The 26,906-nt window shown below is 38.9% G+C and overlaps 1 protein-coding gene across 12 annotated transcripts in view; it reads left to right on the top strand.

Annotated features, from left to right (window-relative positions):
• The window catches only part of kif1b (kinesin family member 1B), a 120,911-nt gene that overhangs the window by 30,688 nt on the left and 63,317 nt on the right, over positions 1–26,906 (top strand). For all 12 annotated transcript variants that reach the window (XM_073875371.1, XM_073875373.1, XM_073875377.1 and 9 more), the window contains exons 3-8: positions 21,157–21,233; positions 21,382–21,561; positions 21,781–21,846; positions 22,471–22,649; positions 25,101–25,212; positions 25,713–25,790. In XM_073875371.1, coding sequence (XP_073731472.1) covers positions 21,157–21,233; positions 21,382–21,561; positions 21,781–21,846; positions 22,471–22,649; positions 25,101–25,212; positions 25,713–25,790 — 692 coding nt within the window. The remainder of the gene's footprint in view (positions 1–21,156; positions 21,234–21,381; positions 21,562–21,780; positions 21,847–22,470; positions 22,650–25,100; positions 25,213–25,712; positions 25,791–26,906) is intronic.

Below are 26,906 nucleotides of genomic sequence, written 5' to 3'. Positions count from 1 at the left end.
TTGTTAGATTACGTGAGGCATGCCGAGTCAAACGATACCAAATGGTTTTTGGTCGGCCATTTTGTGTGTCGGCCATTTTGAATTTTTCTTTAAGTTCAAGTATTTCAGAAACGCAACTGTGTATTGTTATGAAACTTGGTATGGTTCATTACCTACATGTTCTGGGAGGACTTGTAAACTTTTCGGTGCCCCCTAGTGGTCAAGAGATTTGAAGCTATATCTCTGCATCTCTTTATCGTATTTACACCAAATTTGGTGGGTGTCATCACAATCAAGACCTAAGTCACAATTTATTTTTTGGTCAGTGCCCCCTAGTGGTCAAGTCATTTAAGGCTATATCTCTGCATCTCTTTATTGTATTTACACCAAATTTGGTGGGTGTCATCACAATCAAGACCTGAGTCACAATTTATTGTTTGGTTAGTGCCCCCTAGTGGTCAAGTCATTTAAGGCTATATCTCTGCATCTCTTTATTGTATTTACACCAAATTTGGTGGGTGTCATCACAATCAAGACCTGAGTCACAATTTATTGTTTGGTTAGTGCCCCCTAGTGGTCACGTCATTTAAGGCTATATCTCTGTATTGCTTTATCGTATTTACACTAAATTTGGTGTGTGTCATCACAGTCATGACCTGAGGCACCATCTATTAATTCTGCACCGCGCCACCTAGTGGTCTCAAGATACAAAAAATTGCTATTTTTTCATAAAACTAATGCAAACTTAGATCTTAAATCATGACAGTCATCACGTATGAATAATTTTTTGCCATGTTTGGCTTGACCCCGGTATCGCTGCTTGCAGCTATATTTATTATTAGTTATTCTTCTTCTTCCGCCATTGCTGTCTATGGCAGCCCATAGAACCGTACGTAGGAAAGTTATGAAATTTGGCACACTGATAAAGGACAGTCCAATGTGTCCCCATAGCAAATTTGGAGTCTCTATGTCTAACCCGCTAGCGCCACCAACAGTCCAAAGTTGCACTTACGTTTTTGCTTATAACTTCTGACCCATACGTCCTAGAAATTAAATTCTTGTTTCATCTGATTCCTTGGCTCAAGACGATTCGACTGGACCCTATGACGTCATTTTCCGTCATGAAAATTTTTCCGCTATTTTGAATTATTCGTAAAACCTACTTTTGCGAACTCGTCCTAGAGCTTTAGCCCGATTTCCACGAAAATGGGTATGTAGCATCTACAGACCCTCACGGCAAAAAGTTATGGAATTCATGTCAATTCGTCGATCCGTTTCTGTAAACCGCGTCAACGAATTTTACGTAGAGCGCAAAAAAACGGATTTGAGGCTGTATCTTCGGCAAACTTAAGCCTATTGACACGATACTTGGTACTTGTGATGCCAGTCAGGAACTACGGGTGCATGCAGAGTTTCGTCACAGCGCCACCTAGTGGTCAGACTTATGCTTTACACGCCTATAACTTTGGCTCCGATTGACGTATTTTCACGGGACTTGTTTCTTTGGAGTTCTGAATAGTTGCTGAGTCCAACGATACCAAACATGCCAGAATTCGCCTTACGGTTAACCCTGCGCAGCAAAATAGCGCTTAAAAAATACGCGTGAATATCTCCGCGAGCGTTTTTCCGATCGACTCGAAAACACCATAGGAAGAAACTAACCTTAACTTCTGAACAAAAAGTTCTATTGGCGTTATATTAAAATTTCCATCAGAAATGGCTGAAAATTGCAAAAAACGAAAAATTACCTTTAAATTTGGTGTTTTTTACACATAAATGGTTATAACTCTGCAACAAAATGTGATTTTTACACCAGATATGATACGCTGATGTAAGAGCACATTCTGAGGCTACTCAAAAAAAATTGTATACTTGCACCACTAGATGGCCTTATAATTGAACAAAATCTTTGATAACAAGCCAGCCCTATGGTCATAAACTGTTTCTTCACTAAATTAAAGTGTATAGACATAAAACTAGCTAGATGTAACACAATCATGACCTGATGTTACATGCACAATTTTGTCATTGCGCCACCTACTGGTTTTGAGATAGAATATGGTATTTTGGCCTAAAACTATTGCTACAACACATCTAAAACCATGAGTCATCATGGATTATTCCTTTCATGGCTTTGACCATGATCAATGGTGGTTGCCAATTCACTCCCTAGCAACCATTGAGAATACCTTATTAACCGTTTAAACAAAAGCTATATCTCTGCATCAGAACATTGTAGAGACACGGGGATGGTCTCTTTTGACTAATTAAACTTGTTGTAACATGATGTGACCCATGTTTTGCCACTGCAAACACCACTCACGTGTCTTTCAGTGCTCTAATGTTCCATGATTGTCAATAACAGAAGAACGATTGCAGTAGACAAGAACTTAAATTATTTTTGTTGATAACTTTTTTGTTTTATCATCTAAAATTCTTTAGGTTTACCTAGGTTCTTCAATCTGCTTATCCAATCTCAATTTCACATCCTTTTGTGCCCGTTTCGGCTTGACCCCGGCATTGCTGCTTGCAGCTATATTTTTTTATTGTTTTATTAATTTTTTTGTAAATGTAGAGTTTGTTTATTATTCTCAGTTTAACAGTTGGAAAAAAAAACAAGTGAGATGGTAAAATCTTTGTTTTTCATTTAGTTGCCTAATAATTCTGCACACTAATAGTTGCCTAATAATGATGTACATAGAAATATTCCCTTAATAAAGCCAAAATTTCACTTTTACTACTTAAATGTTCAGGTTTGAGGGTTTGTTAACATTTTGAATTGACCAAGAGCACTGTAGTTGTACAATAACAAAAGTAATCCTCAAAAATACAACTTGCCTAATAATTCTGCACTCCCTGTATTGTCCAATTCACGTTTTTACATTTCCTTTGGTGTGTAAGTGTGAATTAGTACATGTTAATGATATGCAAAAGGTACATACCCCAAATTAAACAATGACGCAAGTTATCGTCTCCAACTTAAATCTTGGACTACAACAAACTCACGGATTTTATGCAACAGTTTACTTCCTGGGATTGGTGATGTAAACAAGACCAACATTATCATAACTCCTCCTGCTTTGTCTCACAGCCTGTAAGTTAACTCCTGTTAGCATTGCATTGCGACCAAATCTTTCAAACATGGTAAGGAGCTTCACATTTCTGGCTGATGTCAGAGGTATTCAGGCCAATCACAACGTACAGATTAGCTGGCCAAATCTGTGCGTTTCGGAAAGAGTGTGAAATCTGGAGCTTCAAAAATGTACGTTATGTGCAAAATAATGTGTTTTTTTAACCATAAACCACGCGAACACATTGTATTACACCAAATACACAAAATAAAGTTGTTTTAATGTTTAGCAATGAAATAGGTGCTCTTTAAGATTGTACATTTTTATTTATTTATTGAACAATATCTGGATAATCTACGGCTTTTAATGATTGACTAATAGCATTCAGGAATGAGGCTTCAGGTTTTTTCTAATAGTTCCTCTCACAGTTCAGTCTCAATTTCTGCTTTTTCTGTAATGCTTCATTTCTCTCCCTGTCAGCTGCTTGAAAGTTCCCGTTTGGCTTCCTTTTTTGGTACCTCTCGGTGCTCGCAACAGAAAAGGTTAGATGTAGAACAGCTGTTGCGAACCATCAGGGGAGCACCTCAGTCTGCAGAGTAGATGGCTCATGTCTTAATACACAAGGCCTGCTTTATCAATCTTAATCTCTACCTCTTCAACATTAGCTGTATCTAAAAATCTAACTTCCTGGACTCTACATACACACATCCAAATGAAAGTAGACCTTTACACACACTTGCTTCACGCTATTGACAGACGTGTTACACTAGAGACTAGGGATGCACCGATATGGAAATTTTGGCCGATACCGATAACTCTTTATATTTGGGGGGCGATAACCGATATATATATATATATATATATATATATATATATATATATATATATATATATATATATATATATATATATATATATATATATATATATATATATATATATATATATATATAGGCCGATTAATATTCATATTAATTTCGCAATGAAAAACTCCCAGACCACGGACATCTTGTCTTTGCACTAGACTAGCATACTCTTCTTAAACCCGCAACATGTGTCATCTTCGTGCTATGTCACAGAAAGCACCAATCAAAACTCCACATGCCCAGCAATGAGCAAGTGAAGTGGTTCAACAAACCAAAATAATCCATAATTTATCGGATTTCATTTATCGGCCTAATTTTGCTATCAGACCGATAATATTAAAAATAAGATGTTATCGGCTGATAACGATATGTCGGCCGATATATCGTGCATCCCTACTATAGACACTCTCAATATACCCTAAATAAATGTTCATAAACTCTGAACGGTTAACACCAGCAATAGTGATTTAGGAGGCATAAACATATTTGACTTCACACTCAATAAAAGACAAAGAAAAGCAGAAAGAAGTGTTATGGAATGCAAATTGTGTGTCACCTGCATGAAAACGTCTCTTTCTGTTTCATCTGTTGCTGTCCAGCTGTGCATTCTGGGAAAATGTCTTGATTTGCATTCTGCTAGCAGCCAGACTTTTAACATGCAACAATAATGGACAATACTACAATAACTTCAAATCCTAAGTGCTCCATGCAGTTTCTTTCTCGACCACAACAGTAATTTGCAGTATCTGATTCATGTATATTATTTTAAGTGCTTGTCAGAGGTGAATCACCCTAATGTTTTTCCACAGATGTACTGTGACCTGATTTGAGAGATTGCTCACAGCTCGTCTTCATTAGCGGCTTTGAGAAGCACCGAAAGTTTTTGATTTACTGCAGGCCAAAAATAAAACCTCACTAACAGCATGCGAAAGGAAAGTTATGATGGAAAGTCTCATATTTGTGATACTAAGGTTTGAGCTCTGTGAGCAGCTGCAGAAACCGGCAGATTTAGCACCATGAAAGTGACATACACCTACAATATACAGTGTATATGTTTATTAGGGCAGAGAAAATGGGAACTGACATCAGTTTTGTTTTTACTTATGTATCGAGAGAAAGCGAGAGAGAGTCTCGTGGTGGATTCACTGGGGCTTCTTATGAAATGACATAAATTACTGTTTGTTATGTGTGGATTATTTAACACTCCCGTTAAACTCAGTCTAAAATGCAGGAGTACAGAGTTGGCCACGCCCACTTATTTGCATTCTGTGATATATACAGAATAGAAAAATCAGTTATGGATGACCATTTTATTTCATGGTAACCATATATACTGCCATATTGCATCAAGCGTAAAAAAACATTGTGGTTGGCTTCTAGTTATTGTAACTATACTGATATGTTGTCATTCAAAGGTGTATTTACACTAAGCACATTTACTTGCGGGCAGGAAAACTCGTTTCACACATTCTCGTTTGGACAGCTGTATTTGCTGTTCATGTTTGCATATAGTGGCTGTGTGTTGATCTCCTAGCAGTCAGATGATCTCATGTATGAGTGAAGGAGGGATATGATGAGATGGGAAGGGGGGGTGAGATGCAGCGGTGATGCTGAGAACAGGCTCTGTCATGTGCATGAGAGCGTGAGGAAGCATCATACGCTCGTGCTAAATTTGGCAGGCTTTTTCTCTGCTATCATGACATATTTCCTCTTTTAGTAATAGCACAAATAGCTATCCATTCATGTTTACGTCTCCCATGCCGGAAACAAAAAATCAGTTATAGTCCATAAAACACCTCTTACACAGGAAGAATCTAGGCCTAGCTATATTATATGAGGACTGCATTCCTGATCTGCATTTCTGTATTCAGGCTGAAAGTAATAAATAAATCATTTGCCATTTTTTGTTTCTTAATGTTCCTACAGCAGAAGCTAGTGTATAATCTTTAAAAGATTATCTACAACATCCACAAATGTATTTATCCTGAATTAGGCGATAATGCACATGCGATATCATGCACATTTTGGCAATAAAGCCGGTTCCTTGGTTAGTAGTAAATTGCCATCAGCTGCTTTCAGATGGTGCGGCATTTACTACACAAAGCTGTAGTTCACTATTAATGCAAAATTGCCCCGAATGCCAATGAACTACGGGTCTGTGTAGTAAATGCCGTGCCATCTGATAGCAGCTGATGTCGTACATATTATATGTACGGCCCTCTTCAATGCTTGATTCTGATTGGTCAGTTGAGACATTTGCAGGTTCGTTCTTTTCAAATAATAACCGCTCCAAAGTAATAACGCATAGCCGGTACTACTTGTACGAGTAAAATCGCTCCGCGCCAATAAAGATCAATAAAGATTACTGTTTGGCGCCATCTTGTGACAAACACTGGACAACCACGAAAAGACACAGACAGCTTACTGAGACTGAACAAAATAGAGCATGACAGCTACGAAGCCAACACACAAAAAAATACAGAATGGGCATTAAAACTTCTCAAAGACTGGCTAAAAGAGAAAAAAATGGAGACAGACAAGTATGAAGAAGAGGATCTTAATAAGGTATTACGATCATTTAATGCATCTATGCAAAGTTTCGTGGAAGGATAAAAATGTTAATTTAAAACAAATATGCCAATAAAATGTTTCAAATTCATATTCATGTCCAGTTTTTTTTCTTATGTGGCAAGTAGCCGTGTAATAAGCGGGTCCTGATCACACTGTCGGGGCTTATTTCCCAATAACTACCGGCTGCCTCTACATTATCTCTTACATATATATATGTATATGTATGTAAAATAAAATGTTATGTTGATGCTAGCCATTTTTTTCAGTGTTATAATACTTTCCAGTCTAATGCGCATATATGATTTGGACATTTGAAGATTGATTTGCAATATCGACTTGAACAGTGGCATGGTTGGGGAGGTGTTACCTGCTTGCTTGAAAGATTTTTAGAAACTTTTTTATTTTTCTCCTTTTGTTGCTGCCAGTGGTGTGGAAATTGCATAGCGCACATTTAATTAAGATTGTACAATTAAAGATAAGAACAAGCAGTGCTAGATGGCAAAGATGTTTATCATGTTTAGCCTGTGTAATTGTGTGTCTTTCTAATGAATGACTCAATGGGTTGATAGTAGGGCTGCACAATTCATGCTAAAATCAACAGGTTGATCTCGCACATGCATTTGTACAATGTGCTTTCAATGTATGATTTTTTTTAAATGCATCTTTGTGTAGTCCTTATGTCATATAAAAATACTATCATCATGATTTACTGATTTTTTTATTGATTGATTTCTAAATGTCAGTTTCCAGTTTCTCTCACATACACCCTGCAGTACACCCAGAGTACCCCTAGGGGTACGCGTAGCTAGCCTGGATCCGCCCTCCTACGTGCTTCCAATTAATTTTCATTTCGCGTCAGTACTACGTCTGGGAATGCTCTGTAAAGTTTCGTTTTCTCCTGCAAAAATCTGCAGGACCAATCAGCGAACAGAGGGGGGTGGCTAAGAACGATGACGTTAAGGACGTGCGTCAGTTTGAGTTGTTGTTCAGTAATGGCAGCGGAGAAAGACGTGAGAAAAGCTATTCAATCCGTTGTTGCAAAACTGCCGAATATACAGAAGTTAAAGTCGGAGCAAAAACCAGGTTTTGTTGTTCTGATTATTCGGACTTGTTGTTTCCGGTCGGTTTCGGTGCATGATATACGTCACGACCACACGTTAGCAATCGCCTATGGCAGATCCTGAGTGACTCTGGGCAGATCCAATAGTTTTAAACTTCAACAGAGGACCCTCCTTAACGGAAGTAATGCTTTGCAATGGAGCGTGGCCAGACTCTCTGTACAAATTAAATGAATGTACAAGAGTCTGGTTGGACCAGGCTAACGCGTAGCCCCATTTGAGAACCACTGGTTTAGATGGATGATGAGGTAGGCTTATTACAACAAGTGATGCTGGAATATAAAGCGGCAACATTTTGTAAACATTTTGGAGAAACATAAATAAACTTACACTCACATTCCTGTATGTCGTCATCGTTGTTTGTTGACTTTGGAAAATTGAGGAAACCCGTTGACTTAAAAAAAATTAAGCAATTCCCATACTGTTACGTATCCTCTGGTACGTAAAATTTTACACTTTGAAACCCATCTTCAAAAGTTTGCGTTTAACAGTCATACTGCATAAAAACTTGGATTCAGTTTGCAAATATTGTTGTGTAAACAGTCCCTAAGGTATATAATGTAAAGAGCACCTATTTCATTGCTAAAAACTAAGTTATTTTGTGTATTGGTGATAATACAATGTGTTTGCATGGTTTATAGTTAAAAAAACACATTATTTTCCACATTCCGTAAATTTTTGATTTCACTCTCTTCCTGAAACGCACAGATTTAATAAGCTCTGTGTCCCTGATTGACCAGCTAATCTGTACGTTGTCCAGATCGGACCTTAGGTGCCTTTTAAGAACCATTTAAGACCCTGGACACTGCTGCCCAGTCATTTATGTGTTTTTTTGATTAAGACACTACCTTAAAGAGGTCGCACATCGGACGAGAAGCGCAGCGCCACGTTGCATCTCGGACGACTTGGAGGTATCGTACGCCGGAAGTGCACTTAAAATAGCGCGAGCTTAATCAGATAGCGTCTACTTCAAAATGCAAATATGATGTTATTTAATGTTAAACTATGTGAGTGGCGCTCTGTGGTGCGACAGGGATTTGGTGTCGCCGGTGTGCGTATACTCATAGAAAACGATGTGTTCATTTTTTTTTAATGGCGTGCGCTGAGCTGCGCGTCCGGTGTGCGACCCCCTTTAGAAGTCAGCTGACTGTGTAGACAGTCGGAAGCAAGGCAGCTCACAAGCTTTTGGAACAGAGCCTAGTCTCTTTGTATCTTTTGTGCTTTACTCTTTTTTTTTCCCCTCTCTCTCTCTCTCTCTCTCTCTCTCTGTCTCTTTCTCTCTCTCTCTCTCTCTCTCTCTCGCACTGGTTTGTGCATCAGACCCAGAGTAAACTTTGCTTTGTAGTCCATGCACGGCTGGTCATGGCTACTACTCTTTTTCGTTCTGTATTCATGGGAATGAAAAGCAGATTTTAGAAGGCAAAACATTCAGTCTGTTCTCTTGTCTTAAGGTATGGTATCACATACTGTAAAGCTGTATAGGGTTCCATTTGAGCTGCAGGAAGAGTATGACAATAGCAACAGCAACGTCATGGGTTTGATTTCCAGGAAGCATCCATGTATGTCTAACTTTTCCCAGTGGTAGCAGCAACTCTTGGTGGATTTAATGCTGACACAGATTTGTCTCTGCTGCTAGTACAGTCATCGTCTGGAAGGTTTTCACTCAAGCTCTGCAACCCGAAATGGCAACATCTAATGGTGTTGTTGTTTATAGTGTGTGGGACGGTGAACAGCCCTTTTAAAGTTCAAATCATTGTTCTGCAAGCCTTGGGTCGTTGGTGGGCGGAGTCTAATGAACTCTCAGCTCATACTAGGCCAAAGACATTATGGTGTTGGTGGAGACACAAAGAAATGAACAGATTCAAACACTAACGGATAGATACTTGTGGGCTTGTTTTTCCGTCTTTCCTCCTAGCGTTTTGAGTTTGTAGGGCTTAGCAGAATATATTCTGTTGTTTTTGAGAATGCATTTCTACACTGTCAGTAAACAAATGTCAAAATGGTCCCTAGCTGTCACTCTAGTGGTTTTATATTATACATATTAGGACCTTTTTATAGGGTAATGTGTCCAACTGACAGCTTGGGACCATTTTTTTCTGACAGTATTCTGGCATTTCTATTGTGAAATAAAGCAAAAAGTTTTACAACCTTCAAAGGATCTTAAACGTCAAAGGCGGAGTCCACGATGTTTGAAAAATGCTTTGGAAAAGGAGACGGGCCGACTACCCAAACACACTTATAGCCAATCAGCAGTAAGGAGCGTGTCTACTAACCGACATCCTTCCCGGGTTGCGTATGTGTGGGGCGGGTCTATCAACAGAAGGTCCAGATTCTGTTGGGCTGGGGCGTGTTTGTTTAGATGATTTCAAATATCAACATTGGCTTTCAAACATCATGGACTCCGCCTTTAATGTGGGCTGTACATTTTTGCGCATTTTGCGGTAGAGGCAGCGAAAACACGCTATTCGCGCGTAGTTGGACGGTTGAACATTTTGCGTTTACTTGCTTCATTGGCACGTGAAATTCTAGTCATTCGAGACATTTACGCAAAAAATTAACGTCATGGGAAAGTCCGCTTCCTGTAATCATGTCACTACAGCAAGGTCCTGATTGTTTAACGCGGCGCGGAAATCCGCCAAAATATAGATTTTTCAACCCGCGCGTTTCCCTCAATTCATGCGGAACGCGCCATCCACGCATATCGCGTCGCAGGATGCCTATTCGCGTCTTTGCATTGACTTAACATGTAAATCACTTGCGCTTGTCCCCTCTACTGCGTCTGGTGTGAACCCTGCATTAGTGTGAGAAGGGTCGTGTCCTTGTAGCTTAACTGGTAGACATTGGCACTAGAAATGCTAAGGTCATGGGTTCAAATCCAGGAAACACATACATATATATACTATACAGGACCTTAATTGGACTGCAAGTCATTTTGGGTAAGGGTGTGAACGTGAAAGTGACATGTTTGTCAAGAATGGAACGCATAGAACGAAATGTGACCTCTGCTTTATCCCATCCCAGTGTGTAGTAAACTCACACACTGCAAGTCATGAACACGCACACCCAGAGCAGTGGCCAGCTATCCCTACAGCACCCCGGGGAGCAATTGGGGTTAAGGTGCCACCTCAGTTGCAACCTGCTGGCCGTGAGACTCGAACCGGCAACTCTCTGGTTACATGGCCGACTTGCTTCCTGGAAATTCCCCTTTCCACTGGCATGGATTGTGATGTATAAGGAGTGGAAGAAGTTTATTTGCCCAGGCTGAAATTGAAGAGGTGACAGAGCCTTTCTGTCATATCTGTTTCTATACACATTCACTTGTACTGAAACACACAGTGCTGTTTCTCTTTGATGATCTGGATGTTTGCATTTGTTTGTTATTGTCACGCACACTCTTGCAAGTGTCACATTGCTTACTGTATGTTAGATCTTTCTTCGATGTCTGACAACCCCCCCCCCCCCCAAAGAGATACAGAGGGTCCTGTTACACCCAATGTCTGTACAAATGTTGACATTCATTTTTGCTTTGCTTCAAACACTTGGTATTAAAACTATTATAGTTTGAATAGTAGAAATAGTTCATGATCAGCCATTTACAGAATGCAACGATCCAGCATTCTTGAACCTTTTAAATGGCAGGTATTTGAAATCTGTTACTGCTTGTACACTCTTGGGATTGCACATGTATGTAGCGCGTGTCACATGACTGTTCTTCGAGTATAGTGTGTCAAAAAGGTCCGGGTTCAGAAATCTGCCCATTCCTTCCTTTCACTGAGAAGTTGTCAGTATGTCAGGCCATCTGGTGCTACAAAAATAGATGCGGCTCACTGGACATCTTATTGGCAGCTGGGCAGATCTTCAATTTTCTAGTGATTTTTTTATATCGTATATCCAGTCTCACTCACATCTGGTCTCTATTTGTCCACTAAGCTTTCGTCTTTGATCAGATGTGACGAAACATAATAATCCAACATCGGACACAATGAGATCAGATGGAGATGTACTGTGAGTCATTCTTGTTTTTACAACGGCAAATAACAATCATTTTAACTCTGGGAAATTTATTGTTTAATGCCATGCTTATATCCTACCAGACAATCAACATTGTAAAATGTTTGAAATAAAAAATGTTACGATAGTCGTCATTTATCATTCATGCTCTAAAATAAGGTAGACCTTCATACAGACTTAAATGATGATGTAATGAGCTCGAACCTGCAGCATTGTTCTTCAGCTTTCCTGTTTTCATTCTCCTAAACCAGGCGACTCGAAAACTGTGAGGACGGCATGCTAAGGCTAAAGTGACTTCTCACCGTGATGGGATTATTAAAAAAACAACGCTATCTCATTGCAATTCATACGTATTTTACGAGGTGGCTAATTTGTATCAATTCGTACCATCACATTCATACATATTTGTTTGATTTGCCTTGACCCCTGTGACACTGGTGTTTGGGGTTAGGCATTTCATCATTGTTTTTTATGATAATCATATGTTTTTGCACGATTAACTTCATATGATTTAGCCAACTCGTAAAATATGTACGAATTCCTGGCTGTCAAAAACAGTATTTGAGCTTTGCCATACAGAAACTGTGCTTCATGGGCTCTTCATAGAAAGATGAGCTTAAAGGTAGGGTATCTAATTTTGAAAAATGCTAACGGTAGCGACTAGCAATGAAATCACGATCCCACCCTCCATTCAAATCGCCATCCAAAGTCACGCCTCTTTCAAAACACAGATCAGACATCCACATCTCATGTCTCATTCACCAGTGTGAAAACTTTGCAGTACAAAGTGAATAACACTTCCAAAATAACCAACATAACTGTTTTACATCAGAATTAGTTAAAGCACACTTTCGGTTGTGTAGACGTAATAACTATATCATTGTGCTAAAAAGAACACAAATATCATAAGCAACACAATGTTTCATCAAAGTAGAATATCTGAATTAGGGCTGAACGATACATCGAATTTTCATCGTCATCGCGATATGAACTCACGCGATAAACACATCGCAACAGACAGCCTTGACGCGATGAATGAAGGGAAAACAGTAAGCGCATGTAATAAACGTTTGACCTATCACGTTTAGTCCTGAAGACATGTGCTGCGTCCAAAATCACCTACTACCATACTATATAGTATGCAAAAAGCACTACTTTGCCTACTATATAGTATGGAAGTAGGCGGTTTCGGACGCAGCGATGGTTTGCGCGTTCATGCTATTAGGCCAATCAGGGGAACCCCCAAGTCAGCTACGCTCAGATTGTGAGGTGTCAGTTGCGACGCTGTGCCTTTTAGCAAAAACGATGGCAGAGGAAGGAGAGAAGAGTGAGGAAAATGTGTTGTCAGACGAAGACCTTGTGGTGAAAATGAACAGCACTTCAGCTATATCATGGAATTATTTTGGATTTAGGAGAGATGACGCCGCAAACACAGGTACTGTGGAAGCGGTGATTCTCATATTGCGTCTATTGCGCGCTCAAGTTCATTATTTCAAATGTATGTGTGCTCTGGAAGCGCCACGGTCGCGACACGCTCCTTTTTTCCAGGTATTTCAAAAACATTTTAACTTTTCAGAATGCTACAAGCGCAGCGTGCAGATCATGTGACAATAACCTACGTGTCTAGTGTTTTCCACATGTTTTTAGGCGCGACATGTGAATGGCCCCTAAAACATAAAAAAAAAATTTTATCGCAACATTAAACAATGTCATCGCACATCGCAACTTTTCCTCATATCGTTCAGCCCTAATCGGTAATCCATCTCAATACAAACACATCGCAAACCTACCTTACCAAAATAAACAGTGCAACGACCCTTTCAGACCCTTTGCCTCCTGCAGCTATTTGCATCTCGTGGTAAAGCAGTAAAGTTACCAATTTTAATTTGGGTTCTTGCTCTTTGCTGATCCAGGCAGTTTTTGCTGTTGTTGTAATAAAAGATGTCTTTCATTTTGTGGCGCCTGTACAGGTTGTCAATTCAGCAGAAAAGTTTGCCATTCTCCCTCTGTTTACAGATGGGAGGTGTGCGCACAGAACGCGCCGATGACGTGTGGTGTCTGCGTGAACAGGCTGCGCGGTGGCATTCAAATTACGCTTACGGATGAGGGACAAAAAAGGGAAACGTCCGTTCGGACCGAGATCTATCATTGGTCGAACATTTTTTGGTCCTACGCCTTTCACATATTTCTACAAATACATTTAAACAACTTAACATAGTGATTGCTATCAGGATGTGAGGGGACTTTTAACCAGCATAACTAAAAATGTTTCTGGATCAAATCAGATACCCTGCCTTTAATGCATACAACAAGCTTGATCTGTCTGTATCCTCAAATGCACCCTTGCTCAAAGCCCTTCTCAGATGGCACGGGGTAATGGATGGCAAATGTTAGTGTTATGATATCATGCAGCTGTATTCTGTTTATGAGGAAGATGTTTATCTTATGATCACAAGAGGAATTGTGGTTGTCATTACTCGTGTAATTATAAGCTCATATGCTAATACTGTACACTTTTTTGGAGAGTCATAATTTGGCTGTTTCCATTCGCAGTATAAGTATACTTCATTGGTTATTCGTACTTGTAGCATGCATTTTAAATGTGCAGACATGTCCATTGCAGGACACTGTCATCATATGTGGTCACTACTGGTAGCATGTGTATGCAGATGTAGCTAACTTAAATTAGTCATTACTTCATTTATTTGCAAATATATCATTGCGACATTTCATTAGAATGAATGAATACAAAATAATTTTATAAGCTTGCATACTATGTACAGAGGAAGGAGTTTGGACACAGTCTTTACGTTTTGAATTTAGTATGACAAGCTTCTGTCCATTAGCATTTGCTAATTTCAGACTGAGTGATTTGTGGTCGCTTGTGATCTTTAGCACCTGTGATGGGAATGTGGAGCTTGCGGTCTGCTCTCTGCTGCCTCCACAGGCAGATGGTTGCATGTGCAGGCTGCAGATCGTTCCAGATGGGAACACGCTCTGCCCTCTTTAGGCTTTCCTCTTTAAGACCTGACAGGTGGGGTCAGTCACCACACATGCCTTTTCAGACATAAACCATAGCAGGTGAAAACTGGCTTGGTTTTGCAGTGTGGGAGACCCACAGTGACCGGATATTTTGGATCAATAGTTGCATCAGCGACATTTTCAGCAGTCTGTGTTTGTTTGTCGTAAGCAAAAAGCATTTTTGTTTCCTGTTTGTGGCTGTTAACAGTTAATATTGATTTGCCTGTGGATTGAAGTCAATGGGATTCTAAGCAAAGACACACATTGGGTCGAACAGGACTGCTATTCTCAGGTCATCCAGCACTACACTCACCTAAAGGATTATTAGGAACACCTGTTCAATTTCTCATGAATGCAATGGTGTGGGGGGTGTATTCTTGGCACCCTTTAGGCCTCTTAGTGCCAATTGGGCATCGTTTTAATGCCACGGCTTACCTGAGCATTGTTTCTGATCGTGTCCATCCCTTCATGACCACCATGTACCCATCCTCTGATGGCTACTTCCAGCAGGATAATGCACCATGCCATAAAGCTCGAATCATTTTTAAATTGGTTTCTTGAACATGACAATGAGTTCACTGTACTAAAATGGCCCCCACAGTCACCAGATCTCAACCCAATAGAGCATCTTTGGGATGTGGTGGAACGGGAGCTTCGTGCTTTGGATGTGCATCCCACAAATCTCCATCAACTGCAAGATGCTATCCTATCAATATGGGCTAACATTTCTAAAGAATGCTTTCAGCACCTTGTTGAATCAATGCCACGTAGAATTAAGACAGTTCTGAAGGCGAAAGGGGGTCACACACAGTATTAGTATGGTGTTCCTAATGATCCTTTAGGTGAGTGTATGTGAAATAAGCTCAAGCATCATCACCATCTGTTATTTGATTCAATTTGAACCGGCAGTTGAATTTTGCTTGCTTACCGCTAAACTCATAAAAATTAAGGTGCTTCACGATGCCACAGAAGAACCATTTTTGGCTGAACGCTTCTATTAAGAACCTTTAAAATTTTTAACCTTTTTCTGTTTGAAAGTTTCTTTAGATTATGAAAAGATATTAAAATACTTTGAACCGTTGACTGATTTATTTTTTGAGGAACCAAAAAAAGATTCTTCTATGGCATCACTATGAAGATCCTTTTAAGCACCTTTTAGTTTTAGGAATATATGCACTGCAGTGTCTGTACAAAGGCAAGTCAGCTTTTAAAATCTGTTTAAAATTACCCTGTCTGAATTTCCTACAGTGATAAAAGTCTTTATGGAGTTGATTTCATGCTCCCCTTAGTAAGCATGTGTGTCTATGCTGTGCCAACTTCCTCCAGCCCTGTTGTTGTTTGTGAATTGCCTCAAATACCAATAAAGGTCAAATTTGCTTAATTGTTTCTGTCTGGAATATCCTGGAACACAACCGAATTGCTGTTTAGTAATCGCATGATCTTAAGCTGGCCTGAACTGTAGAGGTTTGAGGATTGGGGTCAGGATATTGTCGGGTAGAGGTGAATAGCATGTTTAAATTTACATTTGCGTAATGACAGCCTCTCAATTGGTTGAAGGGTTGAGGGCTGTTTTATCTGCTTCGTCTGAACATAATTGGTTGAATGGAGAGATTGTTTTTTGAGAGGTTATGAAAAATCTCAGATGCCTTCACAGCATTTAGCCACATGTCAGTATTGAACTGTTATTCACAGCAGTGTGGTTTATAGACTGGTTATATTAAAGGCTCAGTATATACAATTTTTGTGATTAAATAAAAAAAAATAAAAAACACTGTTATATTTGCACACTGTTATATTTCAGTTGTGTACTTACATTATCTCAAAAGTTCCCAAGGATTTGTAAATCTAGAGAAATTTCCATTTTTTTTAAATAATAGCTTGTATGTAATATCCGAACTATCCTCAGTTTCCGCCTGGGAATTCCATGCATCTCTGGATGGTGAGAACAACATCTCCAATCATTCCACTTTACTTCATAGTGTCATCAAGCTTATTCTTTGTTATTCTTTTGAAAATGCGACCACTAGCGGTAAACACTTATATATTGTGCCTTTATGCAGGGTTCACATCAGACACGGTAGAGGCGGCAAGCGCAAGCGATTTACATGTTAAGTTAATGCAAAGACGCGAATAGGCATCCTGCAGCGCGGGACGCATGGAAGGCGCAAATGGCACGTTTTGCATGAATTGGAAACGTGCACATTGAAAAACCTGAACTTCTGAAAGATCTGAGCTTTGGCAGATTTCCGTGCCGTGTTAACCAATTAGGACCTTGTTGTAGTAGTGACGTGATTACAGGAAGTGAGCGGAGTCTCAGCGGAGACCTCTACCATGGCTGGTGTGAATGCACCATTAGCCTTGGTTAGGTAATGTTCTTAAAGGAATATTCCATTTTCTTAAAAGAAAAATCCAGATAATTTACTCACCATCATGTCATCCAAAATGTTGATGTCTTTCTTTGTTCAGTCGAGAAGAAATTATGTTTTTTGAGGAAAACATTGCAGGATTTTTCTAATTTTAATGGACTTTAATAGACACCAACAATTAACACTTAACTCAACACGTAACAGTTTTTTTCAACGGAGTTTCAAAGGACTATAAACAATCCCAAACGAGGCATAAGGGTCTTATCTAGCAAAACGATTGTCATTTTTGACAAGAAAAATAACAAATATACACTTTTAAAGCACAACTTCTCGTCTAGATCCGGTCCAGCGCGACCTAACGTAAATGCGTAGTGACGTAGGGAGGTCACGTGTTACATATATAAAACGCACATTTGCGGACCATTGTAAACAATAAACTGACACAAAGACATTAATTAGTATCAGTTGACATACAACAACGTAGGAACGGTCCTCTTTCAACACATCAACACACTTGTAAACACTGGGGCGGAGTTTCGCGTTCGTCTTCTGTGACCGCTTGACGTCATGACGTATTGCGTGGGGTCACGCTGGCGCATCACGACCAGATCTCGACGAGAAGTTGTGCTTTAAAAGTGTATATTTGTAATTTTTCTTGTCAAAAATGACAATCGTTTCGCTAGATAAGACCCTTATGCCTCGTTTGGGATTGTTTATAGTCCTTTGAAACTCCGTTGAAAAAAACTGTTACGTGTTGAGTTAAGTATTAAATGTTGGGTTCTATTAAAGTCCATTAAAATTAGAAAAAGTCTGCAATGTTTTCTTCAAAAAACATAATTTCTTCTCGACTGAACAAAGAAAGACATCAACATTTTGGATGACATGGTGGTGAGTAAATTAACTGGATATTTCTTTTAAGAAAATGGAATATTCCTTTAAATTTCATAAAATTAGACTATAATGATTTAAATGATTTATTTAGGCTAAAGGTGTTATAGCTCTTGGTGTTTTGATCCAGAACCATGACTGGGAAATAAACAAAAAAATGTATAACATTGTACAAAATGACAGGATCATGTACTTTATTTAGTATAGTATTTGAACGTTTTGGTATTTTATGGTCTTAAAAGTATATTTATCTTACATGGACATTTTCGTGGACCCCATTTACTTCCATAATAGGAAAAAGTAAAACTGTGGAAGTAAATGGGGTTCACGAACGGTTTGGTTACAAACATTTCTCGAAATATCTTCCTTTGTGTTCATCAGAACAAAGAAATTTAAAGGCGGAGTCCACGATGTTTGAAAAACGCTTTGGAAAAGGAGACGGGCCGACTACCAAAACACACTTATAGCCAATCAGCAGTAAGGAGCGTGTCTACTAACCGACATCCTTGCCGGGTTGCGTATGTGTGGGGCGGGTCTATCAACAGAAGGTCCAGATACTATTGGGGTAGGGGCGTGTTTGTTTAGGTGATTTCAAATATCAACATGGGCTTTCAAACATCGTGGACTCCGCCTTTAAGTGGATTTGTAACAACATGACAGTAAGTAAACGATGACAGAATTTATTATTTTTGGGTGAACTATGCCTTTAAGCTTACCAGTCAGGGGTACTGAATCTCCACAGGCTATCATGTCTGGTTTAATATCCAACTATCCAGCGGTCTAGTAGTACCATTCTAAGGGATTTTAGCTTGTCACTTAACAATTATCACTTAATTTGGTTTCGAGTTCTGTAATGAAAATAAAGTACATGTTTTTGAGGCCGAAGCAAATATTAAATTGTAGAGCACAGCTCTTGTTTTTGAAGCCCACTGTTCACTGTGGTGGTTGTCATGGTAGCAGTTCTTCGGTTTTGCTATGGTTTGCCAAAGTGCAGCAGTGACGCAGGATGTGTTTCTGAGATTAAAAAAAAGAAGATATCAGAGTTTAGTTAGAAGTCAGTGAGTTTCCCCAATGCATTTTATGCAGGAAGTGAATATATGGACTTTAAAACATTGCCTGCAACATGAAAGCAATCTGCTTTCTCCACTAGCACCATACTGAATTTTTTAAACCAGTTGGGTGTGGAGATGCAAAGTGTGAATGATAAATAAATGTGATACATTTTGAATTATCTCAAAATTGAATATAAAAGGGAAATGCCAGAATGAACCTGCTGGCCTCTGATAAGAGACAGACATGAGAAGAGGCTGAAGAATGATGCAGGAACAGGTGTGAGTAAGTGACACATGCTTATGAGTATAAGTATGTGAGCAAGGCCAGACTTATGTTGCTCTTGCCATCTCATCAGTGGTTTAATATGTCTGATGAAGACAGTGCATGATAGGTGAAGCATTTATAGCCCCTCTATGCATTTTGTTCCAGGAAAGAGGGACTGAGGTACCGCGGTAATGTAAATCCCCATGTGTTTTACCCACTGCTCCAGTTTCCAGTTACCCTTAGGTCAGAGGTGTAATCACTCTTTATTTAGCTTCTCTTTCTCCTGACTGACCCGGGCCTGTCCTATGTCACATGGCTCATGCAAGAAGCCAGGACACGACAGAGGACCTGCTTTCACAGCTGTGACCGTACCTTATTGCTTGCCTTTCCAAATGGACATGCAACTAAACAGATGTTCATTTTTCAATTATTTTTTTCCCTAGGAAACTAAAGCCCTACCCTTCCTCACATTTGCACTGAATTATAGATGAATGCTGTGAGATTAGCCAGAGTCCCAAAGGTGCTACAAAGGGATTTTCTCATAGCAGGGGTCCTCAAGCACCATCGACTGCAGTGAGACTCGTGCTTAATTAGTCTGTTGACTTTTTAAAGCATAATCTAAACCTTCCTTTCTTCCATTTCTGTTTGAAGTGGAAAAAAATGCCACGTTTCTCTATTCTTGGGCCGGTCAGTCATTTCTGTTAAAGTGGGACTAAAGCATCTTGTTATGGTTTTGTTTATATCGTTGCTAGGACGGGAGCATGCACATCCCATTTGTCAGACACCCTTTCCCTTTTTCCACCCACCCAGCCAACTGACCTCGCCACCCCGCGTTTTGGCGGAGGAATGCGCTTGTTTGGATTCGATCAGGGCATGAACACGCTCTCGCAAAGGGGACTCCAAGTCAGCCAAAAGGACTGCTGTAGCAGCTGGCTTTCTGATCCCTATAAATATCCTACAGTAGATTCCTGCGGTCCCACAGCCTTATGGCCGGCTCGCTCCCAAGCTTAACATTATGGCGGCATGGAGTTGTCGAGATGAGGGCAGAGCTGAGTGTTTGGGATACACCAAATACCTGAGAAGCCTTTAAATTCCCGTTTATTAGGATTGCAGTGATGTGTGGCAACCTGCAGAAAGAAGGGATGGACAGTAGTTAGATGTCTGTCTGGGAAGATTTATCATCATTATGATTTATTGACAGAGAAGGATGTTTAATACACTTATAAAAATGTGAATGCAAATGCTTTGGGTAAAGCATCTGCCAAATGCATAGATGTAAATGTCAAACATATATCAACAGCAAGAAATATTAAGTGGTTAGACAAGAATGATTTTTGGGTTGTCACATGCAACAGATATGATCTTGTACATTTTGTGTCATCAGTGTTATTTACTTGGACTGCGCGATGTAGTAGAACATGCAATAATAAATATGTAGTAGTATGATAATTCTTTAAGTTTGCAAAATAAATTATTTTATAATAATATTATATATTATATATGGGTTCGAGGACGAGACCGGGAGAGAGAAACAAAATACTATTAGTGTGGGGTCCGCTCGCATATAATGCAAGTGTCATACAGTATTTGATGAAAGTGTGCTTGGTTCCGGAAAAGCTAACTATTGCAGCATACGTGTATTTTTTTCTATTGAATATTTTTGTTTTCCTTTTTAGGAGTTGTCATTTGCATCTACTGTGTGGGTCATTAATAAAAAGTGTTCATTACATGGTTTATACAATGTTTAATTGCAAATTGATCGTATGTCACTTGATCATATGAGACATTTATATCCAACAATAGCTTGGTCAATAAACAATAAAGGCATTCTTGTTTTGTCGTAATTTCAAGGAACTGTAAATGCTTCTTGTGTGAAACACAATGCAAAAAAAAATGAGTTTTGTCTAGTCTATACTGATGTCTCTTCACACTTTCTTTCTTTTTTCAGCTATTTTGAACCCCAAGAACCCAAAAGAAGGACCCAAATCTTTCAGCTTTGACTATTCATACTGGTCTCATACCTCGGTAAGTCCTCCAGTGTCTCTTTATATTCCTCTGTTTCTGCTGAGCTGGCCCTATGCACAATAAATGCGCTTGTAGTCAGATTTTTAGCTGTAATTAATCATCCTACAAAATAAACCAGTCTGTAATGTTTTCCTCATTTTCCTTTCAGCCGGACGACCCCAGCTTTGCGTCACAGAGCCTTGTGTACAATGACATCGGGAAGGAGATGTTGCAGCATGCCTTCGAGGGCTATAACGTTTGCATTTTCGCCTACGGCCAGACCGGAGCTGGCAAGTCCTATACCATGATGGGAAAGCAGGAGGAGGGGCAGGAAGGAATCATTCCTTTGGTACGCACACCATATCCGTGTCACCTTAATGGATACAGAGTAAAAGACCTCCTTAAGAGCTCCACAGTGACTGAGATGTTTCTGATCTCAGACATTGGCAGAGGACATTAAACCATTAGCGCTTCTCCAGTGGGTCCAGCAGGCCTGGAGTTATTTGTGCTCCTTATCGATCGCTCTCTCTCTCTCCTCTCTAATGTGCTTTTTTCTTCCCTCTACCAGCTCTGTGAAGATCTCTTCGAGAAAATCAATGACAATAACAATGAGGAGGTTTCGTACTCGGTGGAGGTGAGCAGCGCACACAGCATCAGTCCATTTGTGTGACTTATTGGAGACTGAGTCATGATCTATTAAAACACATTTTAATGGATTTCCATTTTGTTTTTAACATGTCAAATGCAGTTGTGTTTGCAGACCTTAGTTTCGCTTGGCACTATATTTAATTTGAAACTAATTGGATGTACGGTATATGCTTAAACATGCTGTGTTGTTTTTATTCATGGTTGGGTAACTATATAACACACTGCAAATTCCTGGTTCATAATATGGACAAACCCCGAAGATGGATGTCCAGGTTTGACCCAACCATAGGTTGAAATAACCCAGCATAGGTTAATTTACCAAAGGTTAGGTTTTTCCAAATTTTACCCAGCCATAGTTTAAACAACCCATCAATTTTTAGATTGTATCTTACAATAAATCTGACTGTTTATAATCGATTGGGTGTTGATTGATCAAAATCATTGAACATATCCTCCACAAATTTTCAAATTAGTGGTTTTGTTTTGGCTTTGTCTTTTACATACGATATGACGTGTAACATGACTAAGTAGGACTAAGAAGACACCACACCCTCTTTAAAAAAAATACATACTCTTTATATACAAGTTGATTTTTATATGCTTATTGTAGGTGGCTTATATGGAGATATACTGTGAGCGGGTAAGGGATCTGCTTAACCCTAAGAACAAAGGAAACCTACGTGTCAGAGAACATCCCCTACTCGGGCCTTATGTAGAAGACCTCTCGAAATTGGCCGTCACGTCTTACACAGACATTGCTGACCTCATGGATGCTGGTAACAAAGCCAGGTGAGAGCAAAAAAGATTGGATTTTTCGTGACATTGAATAAAATTTAATAAAGCCACATTGTTGATTTTATATTGGTGACCTGTGCTGACAAATTGAGGCGGTATAAGGACATTTTTGAAAATGAGTTATTTATATTTTGGCATTCTGTATTAAAAAAGTCAAAACGATGTAGGATTTGTTGGAATCTGACAAAAAATTACAGAGCTACACCTGTTTGAAGCAAGTCAATTTTGAGTAAAATTTAGTAAAGGATTTTTCAACGTTCAAAAACAAAATCGCTGCATCCATATCTTTAAAATCACTGGAAAAATTAATAGATTTGGCACAAACAAAGTCAAAAACAATACTATAGGAAAAATATATGTTCAACTTTTATTTGTTGTTTTTGTATTTTTTTTTTTACCAGTTTTTGCATTTATTTAACAGTGAGTTTTTAGGAGAGGACAGGAAAGTAAATGTCATTAATGACTCACCCACATGTCGTTCCAGACTCGTGGGACATCCGTTCGTCTTCGGAGCACAGTTTGAGATGTTTTGTATTTAGTCTGAGAGCTAGTTGACCCTCCTATGTACGATATACTGTCCATGTCCAGAGAGGTAATAAAAACATCATTAAAGTAGTCTGTGTGACATCAGTGGGTCAGTTAGAATGTGTTGAAGCATCGAAAATACATTTTGGTCTGAAAATAACAAAAATTACGACTTCATGTAACACGCGGCTGATGTGTTATCTGGTGCGCCCCAGCTGGGGTTTTTTTGTGCGCCCGAGCTTCGTTTACAGTCTGAGGGAGAAGTTTAAAAGTTTGAAAAAAACTTTGCAAACATGTCTGAGGATAACACGTCATCCGCGTTACTGCACCTTTCTGGACATGGACAGTATACTGTACATGGAATTTCAATGGAGGGTCAGCAAACTCTCAGACTAAATCTAAAACATCTTAAACTGTGTTTCGAAGATGAACGGAGGTCTTACGAGTTTGGAACGACATGAGGGTGAGTCATTAATGACATTATTTTCATTGTTGGGTGAACTATCCCTTTAAGATCTACTGTAATGCAAGGATAAATTATGATGTTACACATCAGATATTTTTCCTAACAGTTAACCAAACATTAACTTAAGACATAACAGATTATATCTGGGTGAAAACAGATATTTTTAAAACTGTAATTCTGTGTATATGTCTATATATCGCACATATCGTGTGCATGCTTCGGATCTGTCAGTCAGCACGAGGAAGACCGGTTTCGAGTCTTGTCACTCTTAATAACTCTTTTAACATCAATCATTGTTAAAAGCATTGTTAAGAGCATTAGCTCGCGACTGTCTCGTCCATCTCCATGGTTTTTTTTGCGTGTTCCCCCGCCCATAAATCATGTGTTGCGCGTCTTTATCACCTTGCTTTTTTAAATATTTTTTTACTCAGTAACGGATATGATTTAAAATGTAGTGAAGTACAATACTTTAAACAAAACATACTTAAGTAAAAGTACAGATTTTAAAAACTACTCAAAAAAGTAAAAGTACACAAAAAAACTACTCAATTACAGTAACGTCAAATGTCAGGTGCGTATGTGGATAAATATCATTTTAAATGTTGTATGACTATTTAGAGCATTGGGATTGCTAAATTAGGGCTTAATGTACTTATTTTTATAAAAAACCTTAATTTTGACCAAAATCGATCTTTATACTTTCTTTTGGCTCTAGCTCAAAATTAGAATTGTGCATTCCGACTCATTTTGCCAGCACGGGTCCTCACAGACAGAAACAACTTGATATGTATTCTGTGTAAAATTAAATGGTTTAGGTGATTTTATTTTATTGTGATTCAAATATGCCTATCTGAGGTTTATAGACTGCAGTATTGGTGTAGACTTTTTGTCGTGTGGGAAATGAAATTGTTTTGTTATGTTTTCTTCCTGTGATGATCTGCCTTTGACTTGACAGTCATGTGTAAATATGACTCTTGGGAAGAAATAACGTGGCTTTAATCCTCCCGTGCCTATTCTAAGGATTTATTTTGGGATTTGTGACGTGAAATGCCTGTTTCTCTCGAGTATATCCTATCCTGTGCCACATCCGGCACATGAGCTGTGTTGATGTCTTATTTCTGCACTTACTAGTACTTTTTCCAGGATTAATGTTTATAATCTGCTGATAAACATTTTAGGCATCAATTTCTAGGGTATGTAGTGTGACACAAATACAGGATTTTGGTATAATACCAAACTCATATCATTCCAAACTTTTAATTATTGATTTCCTAAAAATGTATAAATGCAAAAGCAGAAAATTTTGATCAATTTTAAGCTCAAAAATAAATAAATATTGCCAAAATAGTCTCGAAGGTAAACCTTGTTTTAATATGTATTACATTTAAATTTCATTTCATGTATGTTTCAGAGATTTAAGGTACATCTACTCATTTGATACTTTTTATCCTCAGAACTGTGGCCGCCACCAACATGAATGAAACCAGCAGCCGCTCTCACGCCGTCTTCACTATCGTCTTCACCCAAAGAAGGCACGACACCGACACAGATCTGTCCACAGAGAAGGTTTGATCTTATTTACTAACCTGGCCATTATGATATTTAACAGAGGTCATAGCGAAAACTGTACTGCACAAAACTAAACTGAGAGAGATGGATAAAGCTGGGTCTGTGTTTGTGATGCTCAATGTCTAATCTGTGGACACAAAGGAGGCTCTGTAGGATTCATGGATACAAAGGCTATTGTACAGATCTACTACATTAGATTTGACTACACGGGTCTCGCTTCGGCTCCCCCCTCTTTGTCTCTCTCTCAAATATTACACATTCGGTTTGGCAGCAGCACTGCTGGCCTAAACTCAAGGGCAAAGAAATAAAATGAAAACTCAGTTTTGTTAGTATGCACCAGTAATTTGACATGCAGTACCATACGAATTGCTGTTTAGCTTAGTGATAATCTGAATGTCATTAGGCAGTAAAAATCATTTAAGAAGAACCATTTTAAACGAATGATTCATTTGCACTGTGTTAATCTGTCCTATTGTATCTCTGCTGTCTGGTCTCAGGTCAGCAAAATCAGCCTGGTGGATCTGGCAGGAAGTGAACGTGCTGACTCGACAGGAGCCAAAGGAACCAGACTGAAGGTAAAGGCTCATTTTATTGCTTTCCCACAGCTTTACATGGGACAAATATTTTGGGAATGTGAAACATAGGGCCCTGTTTTAATGATCTAAGCGCATTGTCTAAAGCGCACAGCGCAACGTCTAAATGGGTGTGTCCGAATCCACTTTTGCTAATTTAACGGGAAAAATTGTTAGAAAAGGGTTGGTCCAATTTTTTTAATGATTAATGGGAGTATTTTGGGCGTAACGTGCAATAAACCAATGAGAGTCTCAGCTTTCATCCCATTTAAAAGCCAGTTGCGCTGGCGCTATGTCTAATCCCTATTTAGATGACGGACTTTGTAAACTGATAAACTAAGCGGAGGAAGAAGATCCCCAGTTTAAGATTAATGTTTAATAATTGTGTTGTTTTTCACTTGTATTGAAATTGTTATTTTTTCATTAAAACCTTTAAAAACCCGTTTTCTTTTAGTCATGGAAGTAAAAAAGCAGGCTTTTAATTGCTTTAAATGTATGGCTATCCAATATCATCAAAAAATAATTTACAAATATGTAAGAAAAGGTTTGTACTGTAAAAATACTTTATTTGTAACAAACAGGAGATAAAGAATTTACAAACGGCTCTCCCCAAGGTACAGCACTTGGACAGCATCAGTTTTTTTAAGCATTACTTAAAAATGTTTCTCATCTCACTATATCCACAGGTGTAGAGTCATAATATACAATAAATCCGTGAGGTAGCATTAAAAAAAAAATTTAAAAACAGATGCATTTGTTTAAAGCAAAGCATTTATTTACTTACCAGGCTACAGGTGAAGCAGCTCTTTGTACCTTCTAATGTCTCATAATTAGTCCTCATTTATGTCCAAGAGACTCAATAATAATCTTTTACATTCAATCCTTTAATCTTTCATATTTAAAAGCATTTTTCTGCTGCTGCGCATTCATGTACTATGTGATAAGCAAACCCGCGTTGTTCTCCCGTTTATAGGCGCATATTACTAATGCGCTCTTTAAATAACAAAAAACATATTGCGACATTGATTTTAGACCAGGTTTTTGTTGGTCAACGGCGTAGTCTATTTTAGTTGCCTCAAAATAGCCACGCGCCAACAATGCACCTGAACACACCTCGTT

The sequence above is a fragment of the Misgurnus anguillicaudatus genome, chromosome 13 (assembly GCF_027580225.2).
Source record: "Misgurnus anguillicaudatus chromosome 13, ASM2758022v2, whole genome shotgun sequence".
NCBI classification, from domain to species: domain Eukaryota; kingdom Metazoa; phylum Chordata; class Actinopteri; order Cypriniformes; family Cobitidae; genus Misgurnus; species Misgurnus anguillicaudatus.
Note: the sequence above shows the minus strand (reverse complement) of the source record. Positions and strands in the feature narration are given on the sequence as shown.